General features: G+C 42.8%; 1 protein-coding gene across 1 annotated transcript in view; it reads left to right on the top strand.

Moving 5' to 3' along the window:
* The first annotated feature begins 6,683 nt into the window (after positions 1 to 6,683).
* The window catches only part of LOC121549718 (potassium voltage-gated channel subfamily H member 2-like), a 153,069-nt gene continuing 138,952 nt past the window's right edge, over positions 6,684 to 20,800 (top strand). The window contains exons 1-3 of the mRNA XM_045210406.1: positions 6,684 to 6,827; positions 8,081 to 8,551; positions 10,992 to 11,203. Of these exons, the coding sequence (XP_045066341.1) occupies positions 6,740 to 6,827; positions 8,081 to 8,551; positions 10,992 to 11,203 (771 nt within the window). The 5' untranslated portion in view covers positions 6,684 to 6,739. The remainder of the gene's footprint in view (positions 6,828 to 8,080; positions 8,552 to 10,991; positions 11,204 to 20,800) is intronic.

Below are 20,800 nucleotides of genomic sequence, written 5' to 3' on the forward strand. Positions count from 1 at the left end.
GTTATTCAACCCTACTGAAACAGACATTTTATTCAACCCTACTGAAACATACATTTTATTCAACCCTACTGAAACAGACATTTTATTGAACCATACTGAAACATACATTTTATTCAACCATACTGAAACAGACATTTTATTCAACCCTACTGAAAAATGCATTTTATTCAAACTACTGAAACAGACATTTTATTCAACCCTACTGAAACAGCCATTTAATTCAACCATACTGAAACAGTTATTTCATTTAACCCTACTGAAACAGTTATTTCATTCAACCCTATTGAAACAGTCATTTAATTCAACCATACTGAAAGAGTCATTTTATTCAACCATACTGAAACAGTCATTTTATTCAAACACAATGAAACAGTCATTTTATTGAACCATACTGAAACATACATTTTATTCAACCATACTGAAACAAACGTTTTATTCAGTCCTACTGAAACAGTCATGTTATTCAACCCTACTGAAACAGCTATTTCATTCAACCCTACTGAAACAGTCATTTTATTCAACCACACTGAAACTGACATTTTATTCAACCATACTGAAACATACATTTTATTCAATCATACTGAAACAGACATGTTATTCAACTCTACTGAAACATTCATTTTATTCAACCCTACTGAAAAAGCATTTTATTCAACCCTACTGAAACAGTCATTTCATTAAATCCTACTGAAACAGCTATTTCATTCAACCCTACTGAAATAGACATTTTATTCAACTCTACTGAAACAGTCATTTAATTCAACCATACTGAAACAGTTATTTCATTCAACCCTACTGAATCTGACATTTTATTCAACCATACTGAAACAGACATTTTATTCAACCATACTGAAACAGTCATTTTATTAAATCCTACTGAAACAGACATTTTATTCAACCCTACTGAAACAGACAGATTATTCAACCCTACTGAAACAGGCATTTTATTAAATCCTACTGAAACAGACATTTTATTCAAACCTACTGAAACAGTTATTTCATTCAACCCTACTGAATCGGACATTATTCAACCATATGAAACAAAATATTGAAACAGTCATTTTATTCAACCATACTGAAACAGACATTTTATTCAACCCTACTGAAACAGACAGATTATTCAACCCTACTGAAACCGGCATTTTATTCAACCCTACTGAAACATACATTTTATTCAACCCTACTGAAACAGACATTTTATTCAACCTTACTGAAACAGTCATTTTATTCAACCCAACTGAAACAGTTATTTCATTAAATACTATTGAAAATGTCATTTCATTCAACCCTACTGAAACTGTCATTTCATTCAACCCTACTGAAACAGTTATTTCGTTCAAGCCTACTGAAACAGTCATTTAATTCAACCATACTGAAACAGTCATTTAATTCAACCATACTGAAACAGTCATTTTATTCAACCACACGAAACAGTCGGAATACTGAAACATACATTTTATTCAACCATACTGAAACAGACATTTTATACAATCCTACTGAAACAGTCATTTTATTCAACCCTACTGAAACAGACATTTTATTCAAACCTACTGAAACAGACATTTTATTCAAACCTACTGAAACAGTCATTTCATTAAATCCTACTGAAACAGACATTTTATTCAACCCTACTGAAATATACATTTTATTCAACCCTACTGAAACAGACATTTTATTGAACCATACTGAAACAGACATTTTATTCAACCATACTGAAACAGACATTTTATTCAACCCTACTGAAAAAGTCATTTTATTCAACCCTACTGAAACAGACATTTTATTCAACCTTACTGAAACAGTCATTTTATTCAACCCAACTGAAACAGTTATTTCATTCAACCCTACTGAATCTGACATTTTATTCAACCATACTGAAACAGACATTTTATTCAACTATCCTGAAACAGTCATTTTATTCAACCATACTGAAACAGACATTTTATTCAACCCTACTGAAACAGACAGATTATTCAACCCTACTGAAACAGGCATTTTATTCAACCTTACTGAAACAGTCATTTTATTCAACCCAACTGAAACAGTTATTTCATTAAATCCTATTGAAAATGTCATTTCATTCAATCCTACTGAAACTGTCATTTAATTCAACCCTACTGAAACAGTTATTTCGTTCAAGCCTACTGAAACAGTCATTTAATTCAACCATACTGAAACAGTCATTTAATTCAACCATACTGAAACAGTCATTTTATTCAACCACACTGAAACAGTCATTTTATGGAACCATACTGAAACATACATTTTATTCAACCATACTGAAACAGACATTTTATACAATCCTACTGAAACAGTCATTTTTTTCAACTTGACTTAAACAGACATTTTATTCAACCCTACTGAAACAGACATTTTATTCAACCCTACTGAAACAGTCATTTCATTAAATCCTACTGAAACAGACATTTTATTCAACCATACTGAAACAGACATTTTATTCAACCCTACTGAAAAAGTCATTTTATTCAACCCTACTGAAACAGACATTTTATTCAACTCTACTGAAACAGTCATTTTATTCAACTCTAATGAAACAGTCATTTCATTAAATCCTACTGAAACAGTCATTTCATTAAATCCTACTGAAACAGTCATTTCATTTAACCCTACTGAAACAGCTATTTCATTCATCCCTACTGAAACAGTCATTTTATTCAACCACACTGAAACTGACATTTTATTCAACCATTCTGAAACAGTCATTTTAGTAAACCATACTGAAACAGACATTATATTCAACCATACTGAAACAGTCATTTTATTCAACCACACTGAAACAGTCATTTTATTCAACCACACTGAAACATACATTTTATTCAATCATACTGAAACAGACATTTTATTCAACCCTACTGAAACATTAATTTTATTCAACCCTACTGAAAAAGCATTTTATTCAACCCTACTGAAACAGTCATTTCATTAAATCCTACTGAAACAGCTATTTCATTCAACCCTACTGAAACAGTCATTTAATTCAACCATACTGAAACAGTCATTTTATTCAACCATACTGAAACAGTCATTTTATTCAACCATACTGAAACAGTCATTTTATTCAACCATACTGAAACAGTCATTTTATTCATCCATACTGAAAAAGTTATTTCATTAAACTCTATTGAAACAGTCATTTTATTCAACCATACTGAAACAGTCGTTTTATTCAACCTCACTGAAACAGACAGTTTATTCCGTCCTACTGAAACAGACATTTTATTCAACCCTACTGAAACAGTCATTTTATTCAAACTACTGAAAAATAAAAAAATATCAACCCTACTGAAACATAAATTTTTTTCATCCCTACTGAAACAGATATTTTATTAAACCATTCTAAAAGTCATTTTATTAAACACTACTGAAACAGTCATTTCATTAAATCCTACTGAAACAGTCATTTTATTCAACCACACTGAAACTGACATTTTATTAAACTATACTGAAACAGTCATTTTAGTAAACCATACTGAAACAGTCATTTTATTCAACCCTACTGAAACAGTTATTTCATTCAACCCTACTGAAACAGTCATTTAATTCAACTATACTAAAACAGTCATTTTATTCAACCCTACTGAAACAGTTATTTCATTCAACCCTACTGAAACAGTCATTTAATTCAACTATACTAAAACAGTCATTTTATTCAACTACACTGAAACAGTCAGTTTATTCAACCCTACTGAAACAGACATTTTATTTAACCATACTGAAACTGTCATTTTTTTCAACCCTACTGAAACAGTCATTTCATTAAATCCTACTTAAACAGTCATTTCATTCGACCCTACTGAAACAGCTATTTCATTCAACGCTACTGAAACAGTCATTTAATTCAACCATACTGAAACATACATTTTATTCAACCCTATTGAAACAGTCATTTAATTCAACCATACTGAAACAGTTATTTCATTCAACCATACTGAAACAGTCATTTTATTCCAGTCTACTGAACCAGGGCTCTGTAGGCGAACAGCTACATATGGCCTTAATGTCTGATTTCACGCTCTCTCTTGTGAAGTGAAATCACTGTGGTTGTCTTATAGCATAGGCATTATGTGGGAATGATGTGCACCAGTGGATCATGCAATGAAGTGGATTTCTGAACGTGTGTGTGTGTGCGTGCGTGTGTGTGCATGCGTGTGTGTCTTTCTGGCAGGTTAGCCTTTTTCGTCATGAATGAATCTTGTTCTGGAGGCAGCCCTGCAGAGTGGTCGCTAGCTGGCACAGCCACAAAGTCATAAAATCAGATTTTAAACCTGACCTTAACCTTAAATTAAGACCAAAAAGCTCAAATATTTTTCACTCATTTTTACAGTATAGCCAATTTTGACTTTGCAGCTGGCCAATTTAGCAGAAATCACTTATTTCTCCCTCAAGGACAAGACCAATCGCAATAAACATCAACCTGGGTCTTTGTTTGTGTGTGTCTGTCTGCGTGTGTCTTTCTGTCAGTGTGTGTGTTCCATGTCATTGTACTCCCCTCTCTCTCTCTCTCTCTCTCTCTCTCTCTCTCTCTCTCTCTCTCTCTCTCTCTCTCTCTCTCTCTGTCTCTCTCTGTCTCTGTCTCTCTCTCTCTCTCTCTCTCTCTCTCTCTCTCTCTCTCTCTCTCTCTCTCTCTCTCAATTCAATTTCATGGGAAACGTATGTTAACATTGCCAAAGCAAGTGAAGTAGATAGTAAACGAAAGTGAAATAAACAATAAATATCAACAGTAAACATTACACTCAGAAGTTCCAAAAGAATAAAGACATTTCAAATGTCATATTATGTCTACATACAGTGTTGTAACTATGTGCAAATAGTTAAAGTACAAAATGGAAAATAAATAAATATAAATATGGGTTGTATTTACAATGGTGTTTGTTCTTCACTGGTTGCCCTTTTCTAGTGGCAACAGGTCACACATCTTGCAGCTGTGATGGCACACTGTGGTATTTCACCCAGTAGATAAGGGAGTTTATCAAAATTGGGTTTGTTTTCAAATTATTTGTGGATCTGGATCTCTGTAATCTGAGGGAAATATGTGTCTCTAATATGTTCATACATTTGGCAGGAGGTTAGGAAGTACAGCTCAGTTTCCACCTCATTTTGGGTCAGTCACAGTGGTCAGGTATTCTGCCACTGTGTACTCTCTGTTTAGGGCCAAATAGCATTCTAGTTTGCTCTGTTTTTTTTTTCTAAATTATTTCCAATGTGTCAAGTAACTATATTTCTGTTTTCTCATGATTTGGTTGGGTCTAATTGTGTTGCTGTCCTGGGGCTCTGTGGGGTCTGTTTCTGTTTGTGAACAGAGCCCCAGGACCAGCTTGCTTAGGGGACTCTTCTCCAGGTTCATCCCTCTGTAGGTGATGGCTTTGTTATGGAAGGTTTAGGAATCGCTTATTTTCTGGATTTTGATAATTAGCGGGTATCTGCCTAATTCTGCTCTGCATGCATTATTTTGTGTTTTAAGTTGTACACAGAGGATATTTTTGCAGAATTCTGCATGCAGAGTCTCAATTTGGGGTTTGTCGCATTTTGTGAATTCTTGGTTGGTGAGCGGACCCCAGACCTCACAACCATAAAGGGCAATGGGTTCTATAACTGATTCAAGTATTTTTAGCCAGATCCTAATTGGTATGTAGAATTTTATGTTCCTTTTGATGGCATAGAAGGCCCTTCTTGCCTTGTCTCTCAGATTGTTCACAGCTTTGTGGAAGTTACCTGTGGCGCTGTTGTTTAGGCCGAGGTATGTATTGTTTTTTGTGTGCTCTAGGGCAACGGTGTCTAGATGGAATTTGTATTTGTGGTCCTGGCAACTGGACCTTTTTTGGAACACCATTCTTTTTTTCTTACTGAGATTTACTGTCAGGGCCCAGGTCTGACAGAATCTGTGCAGAAGATCTAGGTGCAGCTGTAGGCCATCATTGGTTGGGGACAGAAGCACCAGATCATCAGCAAACAGTAGACATTTGACTTCAGATTCTAGTAGGGTGAGGCCGGGTGCTGCAGACTGTTCTAGTGCCCTCGCCAATTTGTTTATATATATGTATATATATATATATATATATATATGTTGAAAAGGGTGGGGCTTAAGCTGTGTGTGTTTTTTGCCAATTTTTACAGCACACTTGTTGTTTGTGTACATGGATTTTATAATGTCGTATGTTTTTCCCCCAACCCCACTTTCCATCAATTTGTATAGCAGACCCTCATGCCAAATTGAGTCAAAAGCTTTTTTGAAATCAACAAAGAATGAGAAGACTTTGCCTTTGTTTTGGTTTGTTTGTTTGTCAATTAGGGTGTGCAGGGTGAATACGTGGTCTGTGGTATGGTAATTAGTAAAAAGCCAATTTGGGGTGATCAGTCCTTGGTTCCAAATATTGGGGAAGATGCCAGAGCTAAGGATGATGTTAAAGAGTTTAAGTATAGCCGATTGGAATTTGTGGTCTGTATATTTTATCATTTCATTGAGGATACCATCAACACGTCAGACCTTTTTGGGTTGGAGGGTTTGTATTTTGTCCTGTAGTTAATCTCTCTCTCTCTCTCTCTCTCTCTCTCTCTCTCTCTCTCTCTCTCTCTCTCTCTCTCTCTCTCTCTCTCTCTCTCTCTCTCTCTCTCTCTCTCTCTCTCTTTCTCTCTGTCTGTCTGTCTGTCTCTGTCAGGTGTGTGTTTCCTGTGTCTGGTGGATGTGGTGCCGGTGAAGAATGAGGGTGGCCTGGTGATCATGTTCATCCTCAACTTTGAGGTCATGACAGACAACAAACAGCCCAACCAGGACCTCAACCACAAGCGGCCCCCTTGGCTCCCCACAGGTAAAAACAGGCTGCCCCCCCCCCCCCGGCCCCCCACAGGTAAAAACATGCTGTCCCCCGGCTCCTCACAGGTAAAAACAGGCTGCCCCCCGGCTCCCCACAGGTAACCACAAGCTCCCCTCCCCCCGACTCCCCACAGGTAATCACAGACTGCCCCCCTGACTCCCCACAGGTAATCACAGACTGCCCCCCTGACTCCCCACAGGTAATCACAGACTGCCCCCCTGACTCCCCACAGGTAATCACAGACTGCCCCCCTGACTCCCCACAGGTAATCACAGACTGCCCCCCTGACTCCCCACAGGTAATCACAGACTGCCCCCCTGACTCCCCACAGGTAATCACAGACTGCCACCCTGACTCCCCACAGGTAACCACAAGCTCCCCCCGGCTCCCCACAGGTAACCACAAGCTCCCCCGGCTCCCCACAGGTAACCACAAGCTCCCCCCTGGCCCCTCACAGGTAACCACAGGCTGCCCCCCCCGGCTCCCCACAGGTAAAAACAGGCTGCCCCCCCGGCTCCCCACAGGTAACCACAAGCTCCCCCCCTGGCCCCTCACAGGTAACCACAGGCTGCCCCCCCCGGCTCCCCACAGGTAACCACAAGCTCCCCCCCCCGGCTCCCCACAGGTAACCACAGGCTGCCCAACTAGCTGCTCTGATCTCTCACAATTTCATATTGTTGCTGTTCTCTGAAGTGATTTGCCGCATTCATTCATGGTGGGTTATTTTTATAGATAATCACTCAATTACATTTTAAAAAGATTGTTGGATAATCCCTCGATTAAATTTACCAAAAAAATTCAATTAAACACTGAGTTTCAAATAGAAGCCTGTCTCTAATAGGTACCGGTTGTGTTCAGTGATTGAAGCAAATAAATGCCCGGGCTATTAATTGTTTTACGGTAGTTCAGTTAAATGTATTGCTCTCTCTCTCTCTCTCTCTCTCTCTCTCTCTCTCTCTCTCTCTCTCTCTCTCTCTCTCTCTCTCTCTCTCTCTCTCTCTCTCTCTCTCTCTCTCTCTCTCTCTCTCTCTCTCTCTCTCTCTCTCTCTCTCTCTCTCTTTCTCTCTCTCCTGACTATTCCTGTCCCTTTCTCTTCCCCTCCCGCCCATCCCTGTCCCTCCTTTCCTCTCTCCCTCTCTCTCCTTTCTCTCCCTGTCTGTCTCTTTACCACTATGTTTTACTCTTCCGCTCTCGTTTTACCACCCCTCCCACTCTTTCTCCATTCCACCCTCTTTCTCTCTCTCTAGGCCGGCCGCGTGGCTTCAAGCTCCGCCTGCCCTCACGCCGCTCGCTCAGCAATAGCAAGGCCTCTCTGGACGACCCAGAGACTGGGCGCCTCCCGGCCCCCAGCCACCCCAGCCACAAGTCCCTGGCTTTGGGAGAGCTGCTCTCCCTGCCCCCCTTACCTCCGGAGCACCAGAGCTCCAGCAGTGGAGGTAGCAGCACCAGGCCGGCCCTGCTGTGGCCCGAGGACCAGTGCACCCTGCTTGGCTCTGAGCCTGCACCTTCCTCGCTGCCCCTCGGCCAGTCGTCGCCCCGCATCGCGCTCCGGATGCTTAACCCAGATGCCTCGGTGTCCAACTGCAACCTGTCACACATCCGCTCCCGCGAGAGCTTCCACAGCATGCGGCGGGCGTCGTCGGTGGATGACATCGAGGCCATGCGGCCTGCGTTGGGTCGGAAGTACAGCACGGTCGGGCCCATCCACAACAGCACAGGTGGGGGAGGAGGAGGGGGGCGGGGCATACTTCTAAATGGAATTGCACCTTGAGAAAAAAATGCACACCACCTCCTTGCCTGTGTTTGAGCTGGATACCAAACGGCCACAAACACACAGGGGTAAAGAGTGCAGTAGGAACTAGGAATCTGTATGTTGTAGCACCTACTAGCACCTACTTCCTTGGTATTTTAGAAGCTTTGAAATACATAAAAGACCCATCCATTTCCTGGTTGTACAATATTTAACCACAAACGTTTTATTCTGCTCCCATACTGTGTGGTAGAGGGGTTCTGACCCACTACTTCTATCTGTATGGTAGACGGGTTCTGACCCACTACTTCTATCTGTACGATAGACGGGTTCTGACCCACTACTTCTATCTGTATGGTAGACGGGTTCTGACCCACTACTTCTATCTGTATGGTAGACGGGTTCTGACCCACTATTTCTATCTGTATGGTAGACGGGTTCTGACCCACTACTTCTATCTGTATGATAGACGGGTTCTGAACCACTACTTCTATCTGTATGGTAGAGGGGTTCTGACCCACTACTTCAATCTGTATGGTAGAGGGGTTCTGACCCACTACTTCTATCTGTATGGTAGGGGTGTGTGCTGTAACCCACTACTTCTATCTGTATGGTAGACGGGTTCTGACCCACTACTTCTATCTGTATGGTAGAGGGGTTCTGACCCACTACTTCTATCTGTATGGTAGGGGTGTGTGCTGTAACCCACTACTTCCATCTGTATGGTAGAGGTCTGTGCTGTAACCCACTACTTCTATCTGTATGGTAGAGGGGTTCTGACCCACTACTTCTATCTGTATGGTAGAGGGGTTCTGACCCACTACTTCTATCTGTATGATAGACGGGTTCTGACCCACTACTTCTATCTGTATGGTAGGGGTGTGTGCTGTAACCCACTACTTCTATCTGTATGGTAGGGGTCTGTGCTGTAACCCACTACTTCTATCTGTATGGTAGAGGGGTTCTGACCCACTACTTCTATCTGTACGATAGACGGGTTCTGACCCACTACTTCTATCTTTATGGTAGAGGTGTGTGCTGTAACCCACTACTTCTATCTGTATGGTAGACGGGTTCTGACCCACTACTTCTATCTGTATGGTAGAGGGGTTCTGACCCACTACTTCTATCTGTATGGTAGACGGGTTCTGACCCACTACTTATATCTGTATGGTAGACAGGTTCTGACCCACTACTTATATCTGTATGATAGACGGGTTCTGACCCACTACTTATATCTGTATGGTAGGGGTGTGTGCTGTAACCCACTACTTCTATCTGTATGGTAGGGGTGTGTGCTGTAACCCACTACTTCTATCTGTATGGTAGGGGTCTGTGCTGTAACCCACTACTTCTATCTGTATGGTAGACGGGTTCTGACCCACTACTTCTATCTGTATGGTAGACGGGTTCTGACCCACTACTTATATCTGTATGATAGACGGGTTCTAACCCACTACTTATATCTGTATGGTAGAGGTGTGTGCTGTAACCCACTACTTCTATCTGTATGGTAGGGGTGTGTGCTGTAACCCACTACTTCTATCTGTATGGTAGAGGGGTTCTGACCCACTACTTCTATCTGTATGGTAGGGGTCTGTGCTGTAACCCACTACTTCTATCTGTATGGTAGAGGTGTGTGCTGTAACCCACTACTTCTATCTGTATGGTAGGGGTCTGTGCTGTAACCCACTACTTCTATCTGTATGGTAGGGGTCTGTGCTGTAACCCACTACTTCTATCTGTATGGTAGGGGTGTGTGCTGTAACCCACTACTTCTATCTGTATGGTAGGGGTGTGTGCTGTAACCCACTACTTCTATCTGTATGGTAGAGGGGTTCTGACCCACTTCTTCTATCTGTATGGTAGGGGTCTGTGCTGTAACCCACTACTTCTATCTGTATGGTAGACGGGTTCTGACCCACTACTTCTATCTGTATGGTAGAGGGGTTCTGACCCACTACTTCTATCTGTATGGTAGAGGTGTGTGCTGTAACCCACTACTTCTATCATTGTCATGCATGACAACCAATGAACACAGACCGAAATTGGCTAAAGCACAAACAGATCTGTGCCCCCCTCCCCAGGCTAACCACTTACAGTACCGCTCAATGAACTCAATGCATGGTTCATGTGATAGGTCAAAGTTACACACTTGGGAAGTGGTCCTAATCAGACCTGGGTTCAACTCTCGTTTGAAATCTTTCAAAGGCTATAAGTGTTTGCTCTAGCCTGCCTGGAGTGCCAGAGGGTCGGGGTTTGACCTTTTGGGACTATTCTATTGTTTCAATTTCGCCAGGCAAGCTCAATCAAGCACAGCTAAAGTATTTGAAACAATTTCAAATAGTGTTTGAACACAGGTGTGGTCCGAATAGTCTGGGCAGTCCTCTGACAGTGTGTTCTTTCAGGGGCGGTGAACAACAAGTCCAACATCCTCAACTCCACGTCGGATTCGGACCTCATGCGTTACCGCACCATCAGTAAGATCCCTCAGATCACCCTGAACTTTGTGGACTTCAAGGCGGACCCCCTCCTCGCGCTGCCTGGGGGTGACATGGACATACTAGCCCCCTGCAAGCTCATCGACCGCACACACCACGTCACCGAGAAAGTCACTCAGGTAAGAGGGCCATCCGTGTGTGTGTGTTCAGTGTGTGTAAGCCAGGTGTGTGTGTTCAGTGTGTGTAAGCCAGGTGTGTGTGTGCGTGTGTGTGTGTGTGTGTGTGTGTGTGTGTGTGTGTGTGTGTGTGTGTGTGTGTGTGTGTGTGTGTGTGTGTGTGTGTGTGTGTGTGTGTGTGTGTGTGTGTGTGTGTGTGTGTGTGTGTGTGTGTGTGTGTGTGTGTGTGTGCGCGCGCGCGTAAGCCAGGTGTGTGTATGGAGTAAGGGTGGGAGTGGGTATGTATTAGAGTCCTGCATCGGGTCGGACACCCACGGTTCCCTGCGGGTGAGTCGCAAAACAATCAGCTGGCGGGTTGTAAACATTCTAAATCAGGATTTATAAAATCCAGGAGCTTGTTGTGCTGCAAATTCCATTGTGTGAGCTGGAAGGCAGGCATGGTTCCCTTTATGTTGAATAGACATGCAGCCAAAGTAATTCATGCATCGGCTCTCAATTCTATGTAGGTGGGTCCTGACCCGTGCAGGACTCTAGTATGTACGAATGGGGTGGTGGGTGAGGTACAGGTGTGGTGGGTGAGGTAGAGGTGTGGTAGGGGCGAGAAAGGGGAGGTCAGGGTTTGGTAGGGGTGAGGGAGGGGTGAGGTGCGGGAAGTAGGGGTGAGGGAGGGGTGAGGTGGGGGAGGTAGGGGTGAAGGAGGGGTGAGGTGGGGGGAGGTAGGGGAGGTAGGGGTGTGGTAGGGGTGAGGTGGGTGAGATAGGGTTGTGGTAGGGGTGAGGGTGGGGGTGAGGAAGGGGAGGTAGGGGTGTGGCAGGGGGTGAGGTGGGTGAGGTAAGGGTGTGGTAGGGGTGTGCTGGGTAAGATAGGGGTGTGCTGGGTAAGGTAGGGATGTGCTGGGTAAGGTAGGGGTGTGGTGGGTAAGGTAGGGGTGTGCTGGGTAAGATAGGGGTGTGGTAGGGATGTGCTGGGTAAGGTAGGGGTGTGCTGGGTAAGGTAGGGGTGTGCTGGGTAAGGTAGGGATGTGCTGGGTAAGGTAGGGGTGTGCTGGGTAAGGTAGGGGTGTGGTAGGGATGTGCTGGGTAAGGTAGGGGTGTGCTGGGTAAGATATGGGTGTGCTGGGTAAGGTAGGGGTGTGCTGGGTAAGGTAGGGGTGTGCTGGGTAAGATAGGGGTGTGCTGGGTAAGGTAGGGGTGTGCTGGGTAAGATAGGGGTGTGCTGGGTAAGGTAGGGGTGTGCTGGGTAAGGTAGGGGTGTGCTGGGTAAGATAGGGGTGTGGTAGGGATGTGCTGGGTAAGGTAGGGGTGTGCTGGGTAAGATATGGGTGTGCTGGGTAAGGTAGGGGTGTGCTGGGTAAGGTAGGGGTGTGCTGGGTAAGATAGGGGTGTGCTGGGTAAGGTAGGGGTGTGCTGGGTAAGATAGGGGTGTGCTGGGTAAGGTAGGGGTGTGCTGGGTAAGGTAGGGGTGTGCTGGGTAAGGTAGGGGTGTGCTGGGTAAGGTAGGGGTGTGGTAGGGATGTGCTGGGTAAGGTAGGGGTGTGCTGGGTAAGATAGGGGTGTGCTGGGTAAGGTAGGGGTGTGGTAGGGATGTGCTGGGTAAGGTAGGGGTGTGCTGGGTAAGGTAGGGGTGTGCTGGGTAAGGTAGGGGTGTGCTGGGTAAGGTAGGGGTGTGGTAGGGATGTGCTGGGTAAGGTAGGGGTGTGGTGGGTAAGGTAGGGGTGTGGTAGGGATGTGCTGGGTAAGGTAGGGGTGTGCTGGGTAAGGTAGGGGTGTGGTAGGGATGTGCTGGGTAAGGTAGGGGTGTGCTGGGTAAGGTAGGGGTGTGCTGGGTAAGATAGGGGTGTGGTAGGGATGTGCTGGGTAAGATAGGGGTGTGGTAGGGATGTGCTGGGTAAGGTAGGGGTGTGCTGGGTAAGATAGGGGTGTGGTGGTGTGCCTATGAACTGCTATAGTTTCCATTATTTCCATTGTCTGTGTTTATACTGTGTGACTCTGTGTCTTTACTGAAGGCTGCCGTGCATCCCCCAGGTGGGTGCGTCTCATTGGTTAAGATGTTGGGTTCCTGCTCTGAGTGGAAGCTTGGTGTTTGCTCTATTGGCGTCTTCAGCGAGAGACATAACTGGGTTAGCCTAATCCACTTACCAGTGCTCCTTGTGTGCAGTGAGCCAATGTGTCGCTAATGCATTAGCGCTAGCTAGCTTGATTGAATGAGAAGCGGTGGGATGGTGCAGATATTGAATGGTGACAGATGATTCTGTCGCCACGGCAATCCTGTGTGTGCGGAAACACGTTTAATTGAGTTAGGGAAGACGAGAATCTGTATGAAATGAAAGATGGTTTCTTGTTCTGCAGTTGGACACCTCTTTTAATTTGCTTGGTTTTGCACAGATTTGATTTGCTGAGTGAGGGGCGTTATACTATGAATTACAGCTTCATGAAAACGTCTCTGTGAATGAGAGAGGGGCAAGGATAGACAGTGGCATCTCTCTCTCTCTGTCTCTCTCTCTCTCTCTCTCTCTCTCTCTCTCTCTCTCTCTATCATTCTCTCTCTCTCTCTCTCTCTCTCTCTCTCTCTCTCTCTCTCTCTCTCTCTCTCTCTCTCTCTCTCTCTCTCTCTCTCTCTCTCTCTCTCTCTCTCTCTCTCTCACACTCTGCCCCCCAATCCCCCTATCTCTCTGCTTTTTAGAAGGGCTACTGTACTGTATACTGATATACCACAAGTCAATCATTTCACCAAGCCATCTAGATTCGTTATTAGCCTCGTTCTTAGAGGCTGCTGTACACACAGTACACCCCATGTTACACCAACGACCCTACTCACTAAGTCAGGCTGCCTTTACAGTACAGAGCTTATAAATAGGTAGAGAGAGAGGGGAACCAGAACAGGTGCCACAGTACAGACTGACTGTGCTGGTGGTGATTTAATGAGGCCGTGGAGTGTATTATTGGATGTAGTCTATCACAGTGCCATCTGTTTTGTCACCAAAGCCCCATACACTACCCACCACTGTGACCTGTACGCTCTCGTTGGCTGGCCCTCACTACATATTTGTCGCCAAACCCACTGGCTCCAGGTCATCTATAAATCACTGCTCGGCAAAACCCCTGCCTTATCTTAGCTCATTGGTCACCATAGCAACACCCACCTGTAGTATGCGTTCCAGCAGGTATATCTCACTGGTCATCCCCAAAGCCAACACCTCCTTTGGCCGCCATTCCTTCCGGTTCTCTGCTGCCAATGACTGGAATGAACGGCAAAAATCTCTGAAGCTGGAGACTCTTATTTCCCTCACTAACTTTAAGCATCAGTTGTCAGAGCAGCTTACCGATCACTGCACCTGTACACAGCCCATCTGTAATTAGCCCACCCAACTACCTCATCCCCATATTGTTATTTATTTTGCTAATTTGCACCCCAGTATCTCTATTTGCACTTCTTCTGCACATCTATCACTCCAGTGTTAATAATAAATTGTACTTATTTTGCACTATGGCCTATTCATTGCCTTACCTCCATAACTTACTACATTTGCACACACTGTATATAGATTTTCTATTTTTCTAATGTGTTATTGACTCTACATTTTTGTTTTACCCCATATGTAACTCTGTGTTGTTGTTGTTTTTATCGCACTGCTTTGCTTTATCTTGTCCAGGTCGTAGTTGTAAATGAGAACGTGTTCTCAACTGGCTTACCTGGTTAAATAAAGGTTAAATAAAAATTACAAATATATTAAAAAAATATGGGTCCTAACCTAAAACATAGAAAAATGCTTTACCACCTATGGCCTGGTAGGTGGCAGCACCATCCAACACTACCTCTAACCTCTAACCAGGGCCCAATCCTCTGAGGAGTAGGGAAGCTGATGTTGAAATAAATAATTCAGTAACACTTCCTTTTAAGGGGTCCTTGTTACAGTGTAATAACAACATGTAACTGGTAGTAATTACGGCCTGTAATTACAGAAGTGTAACAACATATTCTTGCTACCATGCTCATTTCAAATGGGCAGGTTTCCACTAAATTCACCAATTTATTGTTTCGCTTCTCAGCTGCATCCGATTCATTAACAACTGTGACAAAGGTTGGGATCCCTTGTGTCTGAGAGATTATAGCCTACGCTCAATAGGCTCTAATTACTTACCCATGAATGTGCACTGTTCAAAATATATCTCCAGTCAACGTTGTTGCTAGCACTTGCTCCCAAAATAAAGCATACCATATGGTTAAATTGGTTGAGCATACGAAACAGATCTAACACAAGTGCCATCCCAGATGAGGAATAAGACACTATTTCAAAGCATAGGACATTTAATGTTTGCCTAAGTACAAAGTAATTCCTAGTTGTTACACATGATTTAGCTAGTTAAAATGAGGTGTATCTTGAGGGGTACTTGCTTGAAATTCTAGTGTACCTACAAAGTGCATTGCCCATCCTGACAATCTAATCGTCAGCTTCTGAAAGCACCATCCAAATGATAAATAAACACTGTAGTACACCACAGAGTACAAGTCATATATGCATAAATACAATGTAATAACTAGGTGTTACTCCTCAAGCTACACTTCATTTTAACTAGCATAAAAACCTGTGTAACACCTAGTAATTACATTGTACTTATGCAGATATTATATGTAATCTGGTGCACTAGTGTGTTTATTCTCCCAACTTGGATCGCACTTCCAGAAGCTTGAAAATGAGGCCCAGGTTGTCAGGATGGGTAATGTACTGTAATGTACTGTATACGTTGGGGAATTCAGTGCAAACCTGCCCATTTGTAACAAGCATTGCAACAAGCATTCGTTGTTACACTTCTGTAATTACGGACCGCAATTACTACCAGGTACAGCTTGTTATTACGCTGTAAGTCTGAGTTGTTACAGTTAACAACAATGCTTGTCACAGTGTAATAACACATGTAATTACACACACACACACACACAGTAATTACGCACACACATGTCATTACACACACACACACACAGTGACACACACTCAGAAACACACACTCATGCACATACACAAATTGTACTTTTCATGCACACGACACACAACTGCATAATACATTGCTCAAACACTCCTCATGATACACTCATACTGTGTACACACACACACACACACACACACACATATATACACACACACACATATACACACACACACACACACACACACACACACACACACTTGCTTGCACACATCTCTATCCACACCCCCATGCTGCTCACCACCCAACAGTGAGCTTCCCCTCCCAAGCAGCATTTTACCACCCAACAGTGAGCTTCCTGTCCTTCCTGTGCAAACATGAGATTAATCATTATAGTAGAACTTTGTATGTTTAGTCTCACACCTTCTTAGAGTTGGCAGTTGGGAAGATGTCCACTGTTTCCCTGTACAGTAATGTGTGACGCACACAAAAATCCATGAAAGAGAGGATCTTGAGATGATCTTGGTGTGTGGGTGTCTCTTTGGCTTACTAGGAAGACATTGTGCAAGAGACAGGTTACAAAAAGTTGCTGTAATCGAGTTGAATGCTGTAGGCCCTCCCAGATGACTGAGAAATAGGGGTGGACTATGGAGCAATTACAAGTATAGCACTGTGGATTCAGACTGATGGACCATACAGTGGGGAGAACAAGTATTTCATACACTGCCGATTTTGCAGGTTTTCCTACTTACAAAGCATGTAGAGGTCTGTAATTCTTATCATAGGTACACTTCAACTGTGAGAGACGGAATCTAAAACAAAAATCCAGAAAATCACATTGTATGATTTTTAAGTAATTAATTTGCATTTTATTGCATGACATAAGTATTTGATACATCACAAAAGCAGAACTTAATATTTGGTACAGAAACCTTTGTTTGCAATTACAGAGATCATACGTTTCCTGTAGGTCTTGACTAGGTTTGCACACACTGCAGCAGGGATTTTGGCCCACTCCTCCATTCAGACCTTCTCCAGATCCTTCAGGTTTCAGGGCTGTCGCTGGGCAATACGGACTCTGGATCATCCAGATGGTCATTGGCAAACTTCAGACGGGCCTGGACATGCGATGGCTTGAGCAGGGGGACCTTGCGTGCGCTGCAGGATTTTAATCCATGACGACGTAGTGTGTTACTAATGGTTTTCTTTGAGACTGTGGTCCCAGCTCTCTTTAGGTCATTGACCAGGTCCTGCCATGTAGTTCTGGGCTGATCCCTCACCTTCCTCATGATCATTGATGCCCCACGAGGTGAGATCTTGCATGGAGCCCCAGACCGAGGGTGATTGACCGTCATCTTGAACTTCTTCCATTTTCTAATAATTGCGCCAACAGTTGTTGCCTTCTCACCAAGCTGCTTGCCTATTGCCCTGTAGCCCATCCCAGCCTTGTGCAGGTCTACAATTTTATCCCTGATGTCCTTACACAGCTCTCTGGTCTTGGCCGTTGTGGAGAGGTTGGAGTCTGTTTGATTGAGTGTGTGGACATGTGTCTTTTATACAGGTAACGAGTTCAAACAGGTGCAGTTAATACAGGTAATGAGTGGAGAACAGGAGGGCTTCTTAAAGAAAAACTAACAGGTCTGTGAGAGCCGGAATTCTTACGGGTTGGTAGGTGATCAAATACTTATGTCATGCAATAAAATGCAAAGTAATTACTTAAAAATCATACAATGTGATTTTCTGGATTTTTGTTTTAGATTCCGTCTCTCACAGTTGAAGTGTACCTATGACCTCTACATGCTTTGTAAGTAGGAAAACCTGCAAAATCGGCAGTGTATCAAATACTTGTTCTCCCCACTGTATATTAAATATATATATATATATATATATATATATATATATATATATATATATATATATATATATATATATATATATATATATATATGAGTATACCAAACATTAGGAACACCCCCCCACCCCAGGTTAGTCTTGTTTGTGAGTATTCAGATCTGATTGACTCGTTTTTATAAAAACATGTATAATTCATTTTGATATTATTTAGTTTCAGTTAGTTTTCAGATCAGATTTTTTTAAATTTAGTTTAAGTTTTATAAAAACATTTCTAATTCATTTTAATATTATTTAGTTTCACTTTTAGTTTTATTGTTAGGGACAGAAAGCAGCCTATGCGTGGGAGGCTAGGAACCATTTATGTGTTGTGTATAGTTTTGTTGTTTTTTGGGATGTCACTTCCTGCCACTGTGGGGCAGTAAAGCATAAGGTGATGGGTCAGGTCAAAGGTCAGGTTTAAAGGTAGACTCAGTGAGATGACACAGATGCACCAAGTAAACAGTAGTAGTGGGTCAATTTCCCAAACAACCAGGAGCGTTGAAGCGCGAGGCTAAACTTCTCTGCAGTTTTTGGTTTTCAAACGGGTTTGTTCATTATTTTATTTCAGTTTACAAAATTATTTTTCATGTTTTTTCGTTATAGTTTGAGTTTGAGTCTTTATGTTTCTATTTATGTATTCTGTAGACACAAGTGGTGTCACCCTCCAGTAGCAGATCCATTATGACAGGACAGTATGTGCTCTCTCAGGTGTTGTGAACAATAGTGTGTTAAGGAACCTAGTCGGGGGACATCAATCATCCCTCCCCAAATACTGCTTCTGCAACAAGGAAACAAGGAAATGAATTGAACAGCATATTGGTTTCTCCTAGTACACTGACATAAACACAGATTATTCAGCGTATTGGTTTCTCTTAGTACACTGACATAAACACAGATTATTCAGCGTATTGGTTTCTCCTAGTACACTGACATAAACACAGATTATTCAGATTATTCATTATTCACCTTTTGCCCTCAGAACAGCCAGGACAGTGTGTGCAAAGATGTCATCAAGGCAAAGGGTGGCTACTTTGAAGAATCTCAAATATAAAATATATTTTGATTTGTTTAACACTTTTTTGGTTACTACATGATTCCATATGTGTTACTTCATAGTTTTGATGTCTTCACTATTGTTCTACAATGTAGAAAATAGTAAAAAATAAAGAAAAACCCTTGAATGAGTAGGTGTGTCCAAACTTTTGACTAGTACTGTATATAGACAGATTATTATTATTATTATTTCAATACATCACAGTATACTGCATCCTGGCTTGTAGCTTCCTGAATATGCATATTAGAACACTTCATAAATTGCTGCTGCGTTGTTAATGTTAAAATATTAGTTGTGTGGAGAGATTGAGGTATTTGGATGGAAAAGTACACTGCTGCGCTCGCACAACTGTCCAACAGTATTAATGATGGCTCGTCAGATATGAGCAACATTGCAGATTTGAATGTAAACATATAAACTTCAATAGATTCATATTTAATGTATATTGCATATAATAACCTAGTCATTTGGTCACACAGCAAATGATTTCGGTGGATTTCATGGAGAAGTATGTAATTTGACAAGTGCATGTGCAACAAGTTTTATTTCATTTTATTTATTTGGTTTTGAATATACAATGTTCAGCATCGTTCAACTTCAACTTATGCCTCTCTATAACTGAATCAAAGGACTATGCCTTGGTTGTATCTCCACCTTCCCTGTAATATTTGTTGTGAGCAGAGCAGATAGTTCCAACATGGAAATTGCTCAATTTCAGTTCCTGTGATTTTTTTGTTGTTGTTGCTTTTGCATACTTTGGGTGAGTATGGATGAGCTCCTGACGTAAATGATTCAAAAGCTGATGACATGTTTTTGCCAGCGGTTAACTTTTAGTATTATGCCAATGTTGTTTTTTGATGAAATGCATGAATTCACAAGTTGTGATGCACTCTCCCGTTAGTTATGAGCGATGGAATAGATGTTCAATAATGGATGCCTTATGTGTTGTTCATACTATGCAATTGCATTCCGTTGCAAACCGCTGCTTTTCCAAGGTCTCCTCTTCATTGAGTCTCCTATCCCTGGAATCCCAATAAAGAATGAATGAGGCAAGTGTATCAGGAACTCGTTTAATAGCTTCCTATGTGACGTCTTGACACACACACACACACACACACACGCACACACACACACACACACACACACGCACACACGCACACACGCACACACGCGCACACACGCACACGCACGCGCGCACACGCACACGCACACACGCACGCACACACGCACACACGCACACACGCACGCACACACACACACACACACACACACGCACACACGCACACACGCACACGCACACGCACACGCACACACACGCACACACACACGCATGCACAGCAATAGTGTATATTGATTTTCTCATTTGAAACGCTCCATATACTTTGCGTTTTGCTGTTGCGTCACCGGGTTCATTTTGTTGTAGCCACACACTCTGTGGGAGGCTGCTCAGCTTTGATTGATATTAGCCGGTGTGCTGGACAGCTGTGTGTCCAGATAGGGGAGTTAGAGGTAAAACATTTACAATATCCTCTGACCCTCAAGGTCCTTTGAAGTTGTCCACCAGTTTCAACTGGTTCTCCTAACATTGCTCAATTCTCCGTGGCGCTTTGCATCACAGTGCAGTGTGTTCAGAGCAGGGCTGTTCATCAATGGTTGAACTGTGTGAATATGACTTTCATGGTGTTCTAACTAAGTCTACAGTCACAGCCGAGGGCACAGAGATACTGT

This window comes from Coregonus clupeaformis, chromosome 34 (genome assembly GCF_020615455.1).
Source record: "Coregonus clupeaformis isolate EN_2021a chromosome 34, ASM2061545v1, whole genome shotgun sequence".
In the NCBI taxonomy this organism is placed as follows: Eukaryota; Metazoa; Chordata; class Actinopteri; order Salmoniformes; family Salmonidae; genus Coregonus; species Coregonus clupeaformis.